The 17,728-nt window shown below is 42.9% G+C and overlaps 1 protein-coding gene across 1 annotated transcript in view; it reads right to left on the bottom strand.

Annotated features, from left to right (window-relative positions):
• LOC144027739 (ephrin type-B receptor 1-like) overlaps positions 1–17,728 on the bottom strand; it is a 153,790-nt gene that overhangs the window by 65,075 nt on the left and 70,987 nt on the right. The window contains exons 6-7 of the mRNA XM_077535534.1: positions 11,951–12,106; positions 3,313–3,575 (exon numbers count right to left, since the gene is read on the bottom strand). Of these exons, the coding sequence (XP_077391660.1) occupies positions 3,313–3,575; positions 11,951–12,106 (419 nt within the window). The remainder of the gene's footprint in view (positions 1–3,312; positions 3,576–11,950; positions 12,107–17,728) is intronic.

Below are 17,728 nucleotides of genomic sequence, written 5' to 3'. Positions count from 1 at the left end.
TGGGGTATATAAGTCTTTCTTTGAAATTAGTTTTCAGTGTTTTTAGGGGGAATTTTTTTTGTATCAAACCAGTTGTTTCAGTACTTGGTATCAGTATTGGTGATGACCCAAGTGTTGAGTACTTGTACTAGTATTGGCCTGAAAAAAGGAATGGTATTGAACTTTCCTACTTTTTATGAAAGTAAAGTAAATAAGTCAGTATAAGTAATGTTTAAATATTATTTTAACCATTGCATGTACAGTTATTAAAACCTTTATTATGGTCACATTGTGCACTTATAAACAACTCATTCACAATAGAATTTATCCCAATGGGACATTTGGTTTCATTCCTGGGTGCCACTTTTCTATAATGACCAACCATCTTTTTCTTTCTTTTTTTTTTTCTTCTTTTTTTTAAGGCCAATTTTAAAGCCAGTGAACATATGAGATCAAAATCAATGCATTTTATTTCACAATTTAATTATGGGGGTCATTTTTTTATTGATTCGACCAATCCGCAAGAGACCACTTAAAATAGTGTATTTCTTTTTGTATGGAAGATTATTGTGAATGAACTAGAAACTAGAACTAACTACTTGTAGAATCAAGTGGATCTGCACTCGTTGCAATTCAATCACACACTTTCAGATCTGTGCTCACAAGGGCAGTCACAAGGTGACAGTTACAAGACAGGGGACCTTGTGGAGCAGGCGCTGAGAACTGATGATGATGATGATGGTAAAGATTGATCAAAGTTTGAAAGTTAAACTCAGTTACAGCAAATAATCTACAAGATTCAAATGTTGCAATTGATTCCCAATAAATTATATCAATTCTAATGGCATGCAAAAGAAGTCAAAACTCAGCATGGTTATCTAGTTACAATGATATCCATCCTGCTGTGGCTGAGACATGAGATTATTTACTATCAAGGCTGCTTTTAAGATAATCCTTGAAGAACTTTGCAAAGGTACATTTCATAACTTTTCTTAAAAACACTTTGCTGTGCTAATCACCCCACATTCAAAGCATCTTTCATGGCCTTTTCATTTTACCTTGAGCTTGTAAAAGAGCTGATATGATATGAAGTTTGATGTTTATCCATGCCTTTATCTCCAGCAGACTAGATTACTGTAACAGCCTTCTGACTGGACTCTCTCAAAAGAACATGAGACAATTGCAGTTCATTCAGAACGCTGCACCTCGAGTTCTGACCAAAACAAAGAGATCAGAACATATTACTCCAGTACTTAAGGATTTACACTGGCTCCCAGTCAGCTGTAGAATTGATTTTAAAGTTCTACTACTCGTCTATAAATCACTAAATGGTTTGGGTCCTGAATATATCCAAGAAATGCTGATTGAGTACAAACCCAGCAGGGCTCTGAGATCTACAGACTTGGGCCAACTAGTGGAACCCAGAGTTCGAAGCAAACATGGTGAAGCTGCATTTAGCTATTATGCTGCACACAGATGGAATAGGCTACCAACAGAAGTGAAGTCAGCCCAGTGTAAATGCTTTTAAATCCAGGTTAAAAACTTTGCTTTTTTCTTATACCTTTGATTAGGGACTTTTAAACAGCTTCAATTAAGTGTTTTTTTTAATTATTATTATTATTTTAAACTTCCTTATGTTAAATGTTTTAAGTGTGTTGAATAATGTTTTAAGATTGTTATTGTATGTTCTTTTTAGTAAATTTTGTAACCTCTTTTCATTTATTTTTCTTCCTCTGAATGTTAACTACTGTTTCTTGATGCTTATGTGTTGTCTTTCCCTGTGTAAAGCACATTGAGTTGCCTTGTGTATGAAATGTGCTGTACAAATAAACTTGCCTTGCCTTGCCTTGATATGACGTGCAGTTTTCATTTTGGTGAGATTGATTTAATATGCAAATCAACATAAAAAAACTGAAAAATGTTGCCCAAGGTTCTATCCTTGTCTTTTTTTTTTGTAAAATATTGACTTTACGAATACGCTTCCATAGGATGATAATGTCAGTACACTTTTATCAATAAGCATACATTTTAAGACACTGACAAAACACAATCACCGATATCTATAATGTGCCTCACCATTTAGGATCACATGATGGACGCATTAAATTATTTCTCTCTTTCAGACGGATGCTTGTGTCTGTGTGACTGAACAGACAGATGTATGATATGCAATTATTTTAACCAAAACTCAAGAAGGTATCGCTATATATGGGGGCAGGTTCTCTGAGTTTTGCAGAGCATGAGCAGAAAGTGGTGTACAAAAAACATTTTGGCGAAACGCTCCATATTAAAAGTGGAACAATGAGATTATTCAATTTTGAAGCTCAGTCCCTGATATTTTGTTACCAATTTACTGTTGAATAAAATATTTTGTAGTAGTATTTCAAACGCAGTGTTGCTTAAATCCATCCATCCATTTTCTTGACCGCTTTTCCTCACAAGGGTCGCAGGGGTGCTGGAGCCTATCCCAGCCGGCTTTGGGCAGTAGGCGGGGTACACCCTAGGGATGTAACGATACTGGCAATATCGTGATATTGTGATATTGAAACTGCCACAATATCGTCAGCGTCATGTTAACGATATTTAAAAGCCACACATCTGTTAAAAAAGTCAGGTTGATTTTCATTTGTGCAGTTGTAGCACCCTCTAGTGGCTAGTTTTTTAGTGCAGTTTAATTTTCATTAGGGATGTTTTGGCCCTTCTAAGTTTAAAATACACTAATTGTCAGATGAAGGGGAACGTAATATGCTTGTGAAGTGAGTCAATATGTGGAGGAACTCAATGTGTGCTTGCATTAGCTAGTAAGTGCCTCAATATTAAGTGTTATTAGAGATTGGAGGTAGTTTATATGTACTGCTGTTATGTACAATGGGCTCTTTGCACAGCTCGACTACTTCCTGAATACCACATTTTTGTTTCCTGTCTTTCAAGAGTGGACAAACTGATTAATCCAGGTGTGTCTGGCTAATGTTGTAGTTACTGAGATCAGGCACACCTGGATTAATCAGCTTGTCCACTCATGAAAGACAGGAAATGAAGGACTGGTGTTGAGTTCAGGAAGTAGTGGATTTGTGCAAAGAGCCCATTAGTATGAGCTCATTTTTTTTTACAATATTGTGACCTGTTTTAAATGTCGGCAACCTCCCCACAATATTGTGATAATTATCGTATCGTGAGTTTCATATCATGATAATATCGTATCGTGATATTTGGATATCGTTACATCCCTAGTACACCCTGGACTGGTTGTCAGTCAATCGCAGTGTTTCTTAAATGTTTGTTTAAAAAAAGTTTGCATGTAACAAAGCCAACAAGCAACGTCATAAAACATACCTGTATGTCAAAAGTATACGACGTGTGGGCTCGCAGCTTGCTGATTTCCACCTTGGTTACTTTTAACCCCCTCCGGCCTGGAACATAGGCCACGCTGTCATCGCATGGCTGACACACCCGCCGCTCGCTGCTGTGACACCGGTGGCACAGCACGTTATAGGACAAGTCTTCCCGATGTCCGATGTCACGTGGCGGATGCCACTCCAGTTGCACTGATGTCTGGTTAACAACTGAGACTAAATTACGAGGACCCGATGGGACACCTGTAGGAGATGGGAAAAAGATATAAAAAAAAGAAAAAAAAGAAAAAAAAAAGAATTGAATTTAAAAGTGATTTAAAAAAAAAAAAAATCTATTAATAACCTTAAAGTGTCCTTCTCCTTTATTATTCACATCAGAAATCACACAACACCCAGAGATTCTCTCACAATGGTGCAACACCCTCTTTTGTCTAAGCAAAATGCCAAAGTTTTTAGTTTATTCATTTTTTCCTTTCAGACACATTACAGATAACATCAATCACATCACATCATTTGCAACATTGACACCCGAAAGAAGGGCTGACGGGTAGAAGCCGAAGCTTATTCGAGACCCGTCCCCATCGACCATTACTATAACACATCAATCATATACATTATTTAAAATAGTCATTAATTTTTATCATTATCCATCCCATACTATCCCAAACACTGCTCGCTCAGTTCATCTTGAATGTCCGTGTGTAGATTGTGGCTAGTCCCAGTCATTTGGAACTGGTGAGTCGGTCCCCCGACGCCAGGCGAGCAACCAAGGCAAGCGCAATTCTTCTCTTTCACCAGTAGGGTCTTCGCTGACCTCGGATCAGCTTTCACACATGTTGGGCCTTCAAGCGATTCCAGCCTCAATTCTGGTCAGGTAGCACCACTGGTTGCTAGCACGTTGTCGATCTGATGACTCCTGTGCGCTGCCCAGCCTAGCTCACCCTGCAGAGCGGCCCACGCCAGCCGCATTCCAGGAACCAGACCACCAGCCCCATTTTGCGTATTGACAGCAGTTTAATTGTAGCCACAATACAGCCTTATCATGTAGCCTTGACTGTTACAACAAATGTCCAAAGGGAATTCGAGCCAGATAATATTTACATTCAAACGGGAACAGCAATACATGTTATCAATGCAGGTGTATAAACAAGAGTTAGCCTTGGCAAAGTCAGCAAGTAATCATATACAACTCCAGCTTTGGGTAATTAGCGATGTTGTTGTTGTTGTTGTCCATCCATCCATCCATCTTCTTCCGCTTATCTGGGGTCGGGTCGCGGGGGCAGCAGCTTCAGGAGGGAAACCCAGAATTCCCTCTCCCCAGCCACTTCAACCAGCTCCTCCGGTGGGATCCCAAGGCGTTCCCAGGCCAGCCGAGAGACATAGTCTCTCCAGCGTGTCCTGGGTCGTCCCCGGGGCCTCCCACCAGTGGGACATGCCCGGAACACCTCCCCAGGGAGGCGTCCAGGAGGCATCCGAACCAGATGCCCGAGCCACCTCAGCTGGCTCCTCTCAACGCGGAGGAGCAGCGGCTCGACTCTGAGCCCCTCCCGGATGACCGATCTTCTCACCCTATCTCTAAGGGAGAGCCCAGACACCCTTCGGAGGTAACTCATTTCGGCCGCTTGTATCCGGGATCTCGTTTTTTTCGGTCACGACCCACAGCTCGTGACCATAGGTGAGGGTCGGAACGTAGATCGACCGGTAAATCGAGAGCTTTGCTTTTTGGCTCAGCTCTTTCTTTACCACGACGGACCGATACAGGGTCCGCATCACTGCAGACGCTGCTCCGATCCGCCTGTCGATCTCCCGCTCCATCCTACCCTCACTCGTGAACAAGACCCCAAGATACTTGAACTCCTCCACTTGGGGCAGGATCTCATCCCCGACCTGAAGACGACACTCCACCCTTTTCCGACTGAGGACCATGGTCTCGGATTTGGAGGTGCTGATCCCCATCCCAAACGCTTCACACTCGGCTGCGAACCGCTCCAGTGAGAGTTGGAGGCCCCGGCTGGATGAAGCCAACAGCACCACATCATCTGCAAAGAGCAGAGATGCAATGCTGAGGCCACCAAACCGGAACCCCTCAACGCCTCGGCTGCGCCAAGAAATTCTGTCCATAAAAGTTATGAACAGAATCGGTGACAAAGGGCAACCTTGGCGGAGACCAACCCTCACCGGAAACGAATCCGACTTACTGCCGGCAATGCGGACCAAACTCTGGCAACGGTCGTACAGGGACCGAACCGCCCGTATCAGGGGGCCCGGTACCCCGTACTCCCGAAGCACCACCCACAGGACTCCCCGAGGGACACGGTCGAACGCCTTCTCCAAATCCACAAAACACATGTGGACTGGTTGAGCGAACTCCCACGCACCCTCAAGGATCCTGCTGAGGGTGTAGAGCTGGTCCACTGTTCCACGGCCAGGACGAAAACCACACTGCTCCTCCTGAATCCGAGATCCGACCTCCCGACGGACCCTCCTCTCCAGCACCCCTGAATAGACCTTACCAGGGAGGCTGAGGAGAGTGATCCCTCTGTAGTTGGAGCACACCCTCCGGTCCCCCTTCTTAAAAAGGGGGACCACCACCCCGGTCTGCCAATCCAGAGGCACTGTCCCCGATGTCCACGCGATGTTGTAGAGGCGTGTCAACCACGACAGCCCCACAACATCCAGAGTCCTTAGGAACTCCGGGCGGATCTCATCCACCACCGGGGCCCTGCCACCGAGGAGCTTTCCAACCACTTCAGTGACTTCGACCCCAGAGATAGGAGAGCCCACCTCAGAGTCCCCAGACTCTGCTTCCTCAAAGGAAGACGTGTCAGTGGAATTGAGGAGGTCTTCGAAGTATTCCCCCCACCGCTTCACGACGTCCCGAGTCGAGGTCAGCAGCACCCCATCCCCACTGTACACAGTGTTAATGGTGCACTGCTTTCCTCTCCTGAGATGCCGGATGGTGGACCAGAATTTCTTCGAAGCCGTCCGGAAGTCGTTTTCCATGGCCTCACCAAACTCCTCCCATGTCCGAGTTTTTGCCTCAGCAACCGCCGAAGCCGCGTGCCACTTGGTATTCCGGTACCTGTCAGCTGCCTCCGGAGTCCCGCAGGCCAAAAAGGCCCGATAGGCCTCCTTCTTCAGCTTGACGGCATCCCTTACCGCTGGTGTCCACCAGCGGGTTCGAGGATTTCCGCCGCGACAGGCACCGACCACCTTACGGCCACAGCTCCGATCGGCCGCCTCAACAATGGAGGCGCGAAACATGGCCCATTCGGACTCAATGTCCCCCGCCTCACCCGAGACAAGGGAAAAGCTCTGCCGGAGGTGGGCATTGAAACTCTTTCTGACAGGGGATTCCGCCAGACGTTCCCAGCAAACCCTCACAATACGTTTGGGTCTGCCAGGTCGGACCGGCGTCTTCCCCCACCATCGGAGCCAACACACCACCAGGTGGTGATCAGTTGACAGCTCCGCCCCTCTCTTCACCCGAGTGTCCAAAACATGCGGCCGCAAATCCGATGACACGACTACAAAGTCGATCATCGAACTGCGGCCTAGGGTGCCCTGGTGCCAAGTGCACATATGGACACCCTTATGTTTGAACATGGTGTTCGTTATGGACAAACCATGACGAGCACAGAAGTCCAATAACAGAACACCGCTCGGGTTCCGATCAGGGGGGCCGTTCCTCCCAATCACGCCCCTCCAGGTCTCACTGTCATTGCCCACATGAGCGTTGAAGTCCCCCAGCAGGACGAGGGAGTCCCCAGGGGGAGCGCTCTCCAGCACACCCTCCAAGGACTCCAAAAAGGGTGGGTACTCTGAACTGCTGTTTGGTGCATATGCACAAACAACAGTCAGGACCCGTCCCCCCACCCGAAGGCGGAGGGAGGCTACCCTCTCGTCCACCGGGGTAAACCCCAACGTACAGGCGCCGACCCGGGTGGCAATAAGTATGCCACCTGCTCTGCGCCTCTCACCGTGGGCAACTCCAGAGTGGAAGAGAGTCCAACCCCTCTCAAGAGGACTGGTACCAGAGCCCAAGCTGTGTGTGGAGGCGAGTCCGACTATGTCTAGTCGGAACTTCTCGGCCTCACACACCAGCTCGGGCTCCTTCCCTGCCAGAGAGGTGACATTCTATGTCCCGAGAGCCAGCTTCTGTAGCCGGGGATCGGTCCGCCAAGGTCTCCGCCTTTGGCTGCCACCCAGCCTACTCTGCACCCGACCCCTTTGGCCCCTCCCACCGGTGGTGAGCCCGTTGGAAGTGGGACCCACGTATCCTCTTCGGGCTGTGCCCGGCCGGGCCCCATGGGTGCAGGCCCGGCCACCAGGCGCTCGCCAGCGAGCCCCGCCTCCAGGGTTGTTGTTGTTGTGATATTGTGAATTACTGTTGTCTCTCAAGCGCTGCCAATTCCTCAGCTCCTTTCACGATTCGTGTTTTTAGTTGACCAGAGTTATTTTTGTTTGAATAAAAATTCGGCAGTCTTTTGTCCACGTGCTTTCGATAAGTCCATTCTTTCTCATTTGTCGAGCCTTTTTGGCAATGTCAGCATTTCGTTTAGTGAGGTTTTCGTTGATGTAGACACGTTTCCCACGAAGCTTGTGACGGTCTCTCAGAAGAGCAATCTTTTTCTTTCTGTCAACAAACCTGATCAGAACTGCCGGTGGTCGTGTCCCTCCAGTTGGAAGCGAAAAGCACATCTGAATGTGCGCAGGATCAACAGTTAATCCCAAATCTCTGAGTTGAAGTGTCACTTGCTGTTCCACAGTCTCGTTCCCTGAAGATTGGTCAGAATCTTCCATGCTCGTGCTAGCCGCAGCTCTCGAAGGGCCACGGCGCGGCTTGATCTTGATACCGGTGACTATCACATCGTTGATATGAAGATTTTGTTTCAAGTCATCCACTTTTTGTTCCAAGGCAACAAAGCGTCGATCTTTTTCCTGTGTCTCTTTCTTCAATTGCTGTATTTCCTGAAGAAGTGGCTCAATGCTCTTCTTCATTTCAAGTAATTCGGCAACCATTCCAGTGAGTTTTTTAAGAGAAGATTTTATCTCCTCATTCTCGTCAGCTCTTTTTCCGCCAGGCATTCTGCAACAATGTAGTTAAAAAATCCCAATGCAAAAATCAACAAGTAGTTAGATTCACGAGCGAGTGCAGGAGCAAGTACAGATGTGTCCTTCCTCAACAGATGTGTCCTTGAATGTCAAGTCATCTTTATTTACAAAGATAGAAAACTCCACCCATGCATAGTGAAACTGTGAAAATAGGGCCCTAATAGGTAGTGAGTGTAAACGGACTGTTCAACGAAGATCAGACATACGGCTAACATTACTTGCTTGCAGTGTGTTTAAGCTTTACTTATATTACGAATGGTTATTGGTGGAAGAGAAGCAAATGTTCTGAAGACGCATAATTTGTGTATGAATTCATATTAAGTCAGGGAACTATGTCGTCAAGATTCACTTTCCACTTCGTGTAGCGCTTAGATAATACGTCTCTACACATTCCAGTTGTTAATACATCTTTATTATGACGTAGTGAAACAACAAGCCCATTTAAATGTGCGCAAATGACATTTTTGCCGTAAAAAGGGACTCACTGTAAACGTGTACGCGTATGTTTTTTTGTTTTGTTTTGTTTTGTTTTGTGTTTTTGTTTGTTTTTTATGACAGAATTCTGTCGTGGTACACTCTATAAAGAGGATTGTTGAACCAATTCAAAATTACAAATTTACTTGTTGATCAATTTAATAAGATTGCTTCAATTGGTAACACAATTGAAATCCAAAGGGATTAATTAATAATTATTTATTAATTATTTATTATTCATAAAATTTAATATATGGCAGCACGGTGGATGACTGGTTAGCACGTCCGCCTCCCAGTTCTGAGGACTCGAGTCCAGGCTCCGGCCTTCCTGGGTAGAGTTTGCATGTTCTCCCTGTGCCCACGTGGGTCTTCTCCGGATACTCCGGTCTCCTCCCACATTCCAAAGACATGCATGGCAGGTTAATTTGGCGCTCCGAATTGTTCCTAGGTGTGCTTGCGAGTGTGGTTGTTCATCTCTGTGTGCCGTGGATTGGCTGGCTGGGATAGGCTCCAGCACCCCTGCGACCTTTGTGAGGAGTAAGCGGTTAAGAAAATGGATGGATGGATGGATGGATGGATGGATGGATGGATGGATGGATGGATGGATGGATGGATGGATGGATGGATGGACAGTTCAGGGTGTACCTCGCCTACTGCCCGAAGCTGGCTGGGATAGGCACAAGCACCCCTGCGACCCTTGTGAGGAGTAAGCGGTTAAGAAAATGGATGGCTGGATGGATAAACTTAATATATTCACTTTGGATTAATTTTGGATTAACTTAATTCAATTAATTTAATTATAACTTAATTAATATATTCATTTCAGATTAACTCAATTCAAGTGAATATTTTAAGGTTAATGAACTCGTAATCAATTAAAGTTAATATATTTACTTTGGATTAATTTACTGGTAATTCAAACGCGTTACCATTGAAGTAATTTTATTAAGTTGGTCAACAATTGTCTTTTTACAGTGTATATAATGCCCGTGTAAGGGCAGTGTGCTCGCAAGCAGTTTTGCTAGTCATTGTGTCCGATTGTCTCACAAAATATGCAAGACCACTTATTTCAAGCCTTGGTGACATCCAGTCCTTCAGAACTCAACTCATGTTTACACTTGAAATGTGCAATTTGTGTGCATGAAAAATCCTTTGTTCAAATATTTTTCAGTTTCAGAGGATTGGTAACAAAAATGCTTGCAATATATCAACATAATAAAAAATGAAGACAATTTGCAATTTTGTATTTTGCGAGAAACATGCAGTCATGGACATGATTTTGCCATTAGCGGGCCACATAAAATGATGAGGCGGGCCGGATTTGGCCCCGGGCTTTGAGTTCGGCACCTGTGCTTTAATGGCCAACTGTTTTGCTACACACTAAATCAATAATTTTGAATATTAACCGGAACTCTGAGATTGCCACCATGAAATAAGAGATGATTCGTATTGGCATGCAAGCAGTGTGGTGTCCCAATTATTCAGAATTTTACAGTGAAAGATGAAACACATGATCTGTATTCTATTGGATAATATGGTGTCGCATGAAAAGACTGGACGCAAAATGTAAACACAAGCCTGGGAAATATGACGTGCAAGTTACTATATATGATCAAAATAATTTGTCACTCAGTCAGGTAAATCAGGTAAAGGTCATAGCATTGATTTCAGCAGTGAAGTAAAGTGAATGAACTGTGCATGAACCAGCTTTTAAATTCCCTAAAAACCATGAAGTTCTATCTAGGTCAGCAAGGATGTCTAAACATAGCACATGTGCACATAGGAAGCAAATTCCGCTTGTTTGTGGTGTCAGTGCCAAAAAAACAAACAAACAAAAACTAATATGGATGCATGATCCCACAAAACAAATGTACTTAGATTTGCACATCCTCACAATTGTTGGAGGCTGGAGCAGGGACTGTTAGTTTCAAGGTGATTTACATTACATACACACGCATGCACACAAACACGCAATCTGACTGGCTGCAGACAGTCTGAAATGATTCATGTCTCAACCTACTTCCACCACATCTCAGTGGAGCTGAGCGCGAGTGTGTTTCTAACCCTGCTCCTCGTCTTGCATAGCAATGCAGCCCCTTCAACACTCCAAACACATATTCACGTCAATGAAAAGCCAGTGGAATGTGGCAGATGAAAAGATGAAAAGATGGGGACTGTCGCAGCACCGTCGTTGAAACTTTTGTATAATTTTGCGGTTGGAATGGCAAATCTCTTTGACCGCCAAAAACGTTTAATAACGTTTAGTAAAATCACGATGTATGCCGCCATAAGCGTTAAGTGACGTCAACCAATTATTTTTTTTTTTTTTTTTTTTTATATATCAGTGGTCAGTGCAACGTCCAAGTGCAGCGCAGCCGGGTCAATCAATGAGCTGTGAAATCAAAAACACAGACTAACTATGGCCAGCAGATGGCAGCATTGTATCTATTGTCAATGGGCTGCCGGTGTATGAAATAACTCAAGTTTACTAAACCTCGCAGTGGTAGCTGCTCGGGCCCTAACTAGAGCTGCGAATTACAATGGAACACGACGCAATCTGATGAACTAGAACGTTTTCAAGGGTGACGTGAATGATCAAAGCCTTTGTAACATTAAACCTAATTTGATGGAATGTCACTAAACAAAAAATATTAGTATCAAAGTCACTGTTCTGGAGAAAATGTATCTTTTCTTTTCAATTTTGGCTCAATGTCACTCAAATGACCTCTTTTCAAATGGTGATTACTAAAGAACAGAATAAAGTAGAAACACACTTTTTTCTAATAAAAGAATGGAATGTGATCTTTCATGTGGTACCCATGTTGTATATGTGGCAAATGAACATAATGTTTGCTTCGAAAAATTAGTTAGAATGCTCGAAATCTGCTGGTATCGGGGGTTATTTTTTTGATAATGTGTGGCAGTAAAAGATTTAACGAGTTGGCTAAATTATGTTCCACTGTGATCACTACAGTCCAGAATATCACAAATTATATGTTTTTTCGAACATTTGACATAGAGGGACTCACTGGTGCACAAGTCCTGTGGTTTGTCCATGTCACCACGATAGTAACCGTTCCGGCAACCACAAAGGGAGGCCGCCTCAATGGTGGAGCGACTGTTAAGTGGACATTGCTGACATAATCCAGGCCCTTGGGATGATTTAAAGGTGCCCTGTGGACAAGCTGTGAAGAAATTGGAAAATGGCAGTTTACTATCATGTTAAGAGTTCATACACAAAGTTAGCAAATACTGTATGTTGGGTTGACTGTGGAAGGGAAGAGGGATTTTGAGGTGACTGCACATTATTAAGAAAAGATAAACAAACATGTTTTGCAAGGTTTTCTTTTAATTTTCTTTGTAGCTACTAGACAACAGTTTTATAGCTTTGATCATCCTATGTGGGTCAGAGCGCTTTACATCTTTTAAATCAAAAGTTGTACCCTTTAAGATGAAATGCATCTATTAATAGTTAAAGACCCCCATTTTGAATGTTGTCATCATTCAGGAGAAATGTATTCATGAGCAAGAAGTACTTTTTTTCTTATTCAGACTGCAAACGTGCTGTTTCTTTAAAATAGGAGTGTTGTAATGAGGATGGCATCAGTGTAGATTGGATGCTTGGTTTCGAAGTATTCGTGATGGTGGCCATATAAAGTACCAGACTCCATTTTAAGGTGTCAGGAGTCAGGACATGATCACAAACAAACAAGCAAACTACCGTATTTTCCGCACTATAAGGTGCACCTAAAAGCCTTCAATTTTTTGAAAAGCTGACCATGCGGCTTATAATCCAGTGCGCCTTATATATGGATCAATACTGAGCCGCAACAGGTCTCGCTGTCAAGACGCTATCGGTGACCCTGAACGATCGGTGACGCGCATGCGCAGAAGATCCCGCCATCTTGGATCGCTGGCTAATACTAATACTTTACCTCAGAGAAAATAATAAAACAGCTGTTTATTCATTTTGGAAGTGAATGGAGTTGTCAGAAAGCTGGTTTGTAATCTATTAATAAAGTTTGACTGACCTATCTGACTGTTTTGTTGACATTCCCTTTAGCGCAGCACCATCTAATGGATGCATAACGTAACCCCAGCCTCTACTTTAGCGACTTTATATGGAAAAAGTTTTAAAATGTGTCCTTCATTGAAGGTGTGCCTTATCATGCGGTGCGCCTTATAATACGGTGCACATTATATATGGGGAAAAGTTTTACAATATGTCATTCATTGAAGGTGCGCCTTATAATGCGGTGCGCCTTATAGTGCGGAAAATACGGTAACTATCAAATGGTGTTGTAAACTAAGCTTTTCACAACCAAATCATTTTCATGAAAAATGTGTTGCTTTCACCCGTTTTGGTTTTGTTAATAGTTCTAAATCCTAGTGCCAATGACTTTACCAAACAAGAGCATATAAATGCACAATCAGTAAGCCACATGTTTTATTGTCTCATTTGACAAAATAAGCACTCGTATTATTAGGGCCCGAGCAGCGACCGCTGCGAGGTCCCTATTGTTTTTTAAGGAATTCTTATTATTCTTCTTTTTATTTGTTATTATTCTTTTCCGCAAACAATCACATTTTTGAGACACTAAACGTGAACGAAAACTCACCAAACTTTACACACACGTCAGGCCTGGCGAAAAATTTGATATTTTAAAGTCGCCATAGGTGATAACAGAAAAATGGCTCCATAGCGCCACCTACATAGGTTAAACAGATCCCTGGCCCACTACGATTGTCCGACGGCTATGAAAATTGTGTGGCACCTGTAGCACATCCAGATGAACAAAAAACTCTTTGAAGTGTGTACCCTAAAATAGACAGGAAGTGAGATATGAGTATTTAAATGTCCAATTTTGGCCAATTTTTGCACATTTACAGGGGTCATACTTTTGCCTGCTTCTCCTACACGGTTAATCCAATTGACTTCAAACTTGGGATGTACCATCTCAAGACCTGGGACAACACCATGGTAAAAAATCTAAAGTTTTCGACATACTATATGACGGCGGTGGGGCATCAAATTTAGAGTTTCAAAACTCTTACTAAACGTAGTATTGCCGGTTGTATGTTTAACCTAGAGCTACGAAAATTGGTACACATATGTAACAGACTATGACCTACAAAAAAGTCTGTTGGTGCCATATGCTAAACCCAACAGGAAGTCCGCCAGAGGCGGGGCATCAAATTTTGAGTTTCAAAATTCTTACTTAATGAAGCATTCCCGGCTGTACGTTTCACCTAGAGTTACCAAAATTTAAAGACATATGTAACAGCCCTCAAGGTACAAAAAACTCTTTTTGAACCATATGCTAAACCTAACAGAAAGTCCACCATTTTGATTTACTTTGGAACGTGTTCCCATTTTTTTGGCCATTTCATAGGGGTCCTATTTTAACGAACTCCTCTTACAGAGTTTATCCGATCATCTTCAAACTTGGTGTGATTCATCTTAAGATGTTGAAGATGAAAAGTTATTGAAAGCTTTTTATTTCGCTGCACACTGTTGTCGTGGCATGCACTTGTTTGCAAAGGAAAAAAATTCTTCTTAATGAAGAATTCTCAGTTGTACGAAGCAGCTAGAGCTACGAAAATTTGTAGACATATGTAACAGCCCACGATGTACAAAAAAGTCTCTTGCTGCTTTGTGCTAAACCCAACAGGAAGTCCCGCAAGGGCCGGGCATCACTTTTTGAGCTAAAAAACTCCTCTTTAACGAAGCATTCCCGGTTGTACCTTTCACCTAGCGCTATGATAATTTGGAGGCATACATAAGATCCCACGATGTACAAAAAAGTCTTTTAGAACCATATGCTAAGCCAAACAGGAAGTCCGGCATTTTGATTTACTTTGCTATTTGTAGCCATTTTTTGGGGGCCTTTTATAGGCCTCATATTTTCTACAAAACTTATCAGATTGTCTTCATTCTTTGGCATGTTTCATCTGAAGTATTGCCGGTTATACGTCTAATCTAGAGCTACGAAAATTGGTACACATATGTAACATACTATGATCTACAAAAAAGCCTGTTGGTGCCATATGCTAAACCTAACAGGAAGTCCGCCAGAGGCAGGGCATCAAATTTTGCATTTCAAAATTTTTACTTAATGAAGCATTTCCGGCTGTACGTTTCACCTAGAGTGACCAAAATTTGTAGAGGTATATAACAGCCCTCGAGGTACAAAAAACTCTTTTTGAACCATATGCTAAACCTAACAGGAAGTCTGCCATTTTGATTTACTTTGGAACATGTTGCCATTTTTTTGGCCATTTCATAGGGGTCTTATTTTAACGAACTCCTCCTACAGAGTTTATCCGATCATCTTCAAACTTGGTGTGATTCATCTTAAGATGTTGACGATGAAAAGTTATTGAAAGCTTTTTATTTCGTCGCACGCTGTTGTCGTGGCATGCACTGTTGGCAAAGGAAAAAAAAATCCTTCTTAATGCAGCGTTCCCAGTTGGACGAAGCAGCTGGAGCTACAAAAATTTGTAGACATATGTACACATTTGTCCACATATATATATTTACATATGCATGTAAAAAAATTATGTCAGGCTAAACTAAATGGTTGATTAGGCCCCACACATTTTCACCTTACCATACCCGGCCCTCTTTGCAAAAGGTTTGAACACTCCTGGCCTAAACCTAGGTGTATACTCAAACTATGCACGCACATAAAGCCTGGAACAAAATGTGTAATTTAGAGGGTTCTTGTTTTGTTTTTTGTATTCCTTATATTTCATGTCATTATACTTGACACACTATTTTTACTACTCACTGAATCAGTTATAAGAACATTTAATTGATACAATCCAATCACATCCTAGAGAATTGAAAACACATTCAATCATGAGGTTGTTAAGAAACATTTACTTCTGTAGCACTTAACCACAAACAAGTTGCGACATCCCCTGATCTAACCCTCCAACCGGGCAAGGAAAAACTTTCAGGGGTCATATTTTAACGAACCCCTCCTACAAAATTTATCCGACTGTCTTCAAACTTGGTGTGTTTCATCTTAAGATGTTTAAGATTCAAAGTAATCGAAAGTTTTTTATTTTGTAACACGCTGTTGCCATAGCAATGCATTGTTTGTCAAGTGCTGCTTTTTTTTTTTTATACACATGAAAACTCATGGAACTTTGCAAACACATCAGACTTGTCATGAACATGAATTTTCAGAGATTTATTGTGCAATTTGCAATAAATAGCGCCCTCTAGACCTTTTTATGAAGCATTTCCGATTGTATGATTATGCTAGACCTACAAAAAAGTATTATGTAGCTATTTGCCAAACCAAAGAGGAAGTCCGCTATTTTGATTTTATTTTGGGAATTATACATCATTTTTGGCCTTTTTCATTCAACTTTGCACAGACAAGGCATGGAAAAAACTAACATTTTAAATGGTCCTTGTTCCATGTAACAGTACCCCAACGTGCCAGTACCCTGACGTGCAAGTAACCCAACGTTGTGCTCAATAGCACCCTCTATGCATTTTTATGGAGCATTTCCAATTGTATGATTCAAGCGATACACAACTAAAGATGACTTGACCTAGATTTGTGAAAACTGGGAGGCGTACCTATTAGCTTAAGACCTACAAAAAGTATTCTGTAGCCGTATGCTAAACCTAAAAGGAAGTCCGCCATTTTGAATTTATTTTGGGAATTGCGCACCATATTTTGCGTTTTGATTAAACTTTGCACACACAAGGCTTGTCAAAAACATTTTAGATGGTCCTTGTCCTATTTGACAGTACCCCAACGTGCCAGTACCCCGACGTGCAAGTACCCCAACGTGACACACCTTTGCTGTAGCGATGCATTGTTTGCAAAGAATTTTTTTTTTATATGATTCAGCTAGATGTGTGAATATTGGGAGGCATACCTATCAGCCGAATACCTCGACAAAGCATTCCATAGCAATGTGAACAAACACAAAAAGCATGGCAAAACATTTACAATTTAGACGGTTTCTTATGAAACAGTACCCTAACGTGCCAGTACCCCGACGTGCAAATACCCCAACGTGGCACGGGTTGCGAGGGCCCTTTATAGCTGCTCGCAGCTCTAGTTATATATTATGTTTCTTAAGATACTGTACAGTGGTGTGTGAGTGTGTGTGTGTGGTGACTTGGGTCCTCTGGCGCATTATCTTAAGCCAACAGTCTCAAACTTGGGTGTCAAGATGGGCAGTGATTTCAAACTGGACCAGCAAACTGCTGCTGTTGTCAAATCCAGCTTTTTTTCCATTTTAGGCAGCTGGCTAAAGGTAAAGAATTTCCTTTCTCAGAAACACTTAGAAATGATAATCCATGCCTTTGTTACATCTCGGCCGGATCACTGTAATGCACTTTACTTTGGAATTAGCTAGTCCTGCCTCAAGCGTCTCCAGCTTGTCCAAAATGCTGCTGCTCGTCTCCTTACTGGTGCCCGTAAGAGGGAGCACATAAGCCCTATCCTGGCCTCTCTTCACTGGCTGCCGGTAAAATTTTGAGGTCCTCGAGGTCCGGAGTCCTGCAGGTATTAGTTGTTTCTGCCCACTAGCGCACCTGATTCACATAATCAGCTCATCAGCATGCCTGATAACGAGTATCAGGTGTGTGCGAAACATCTCAGACCAGTCCACATGAAAGCCCATTTCAATGTAGCCGCACAAGTTTCTTACTGTTTGGGCAGTTCGTCCACCTGGCAGCGCCGTTAAGGAACTTGAAACGGATCACTTTTGAAACGCATCCTGTTCCAATGTGGACAGCATTTGTGGGATGACGTACTGGTCACAGCTCGATGACG

Source organism: Festucalex cinctus, chromosome 10 (genome assembly GCF_051991245.1).
Source record: "Festucalex cinctus isolate MCC-2025b chromosome 10, RoL_Fcin_1.0, whole genome shotgun sequence".
Classification (NCBI taxonomy): Eukaryota; Metazoa; Chordata; class Actinopteri; order Syngnathiformes; family Syngnathidae; genus Festucalex; species Festucalex cinctus.
Note: the sequence above shows the minus strand (reverse complement) of the source record. Positions and strands in the feature narration are given on the sequence as shown.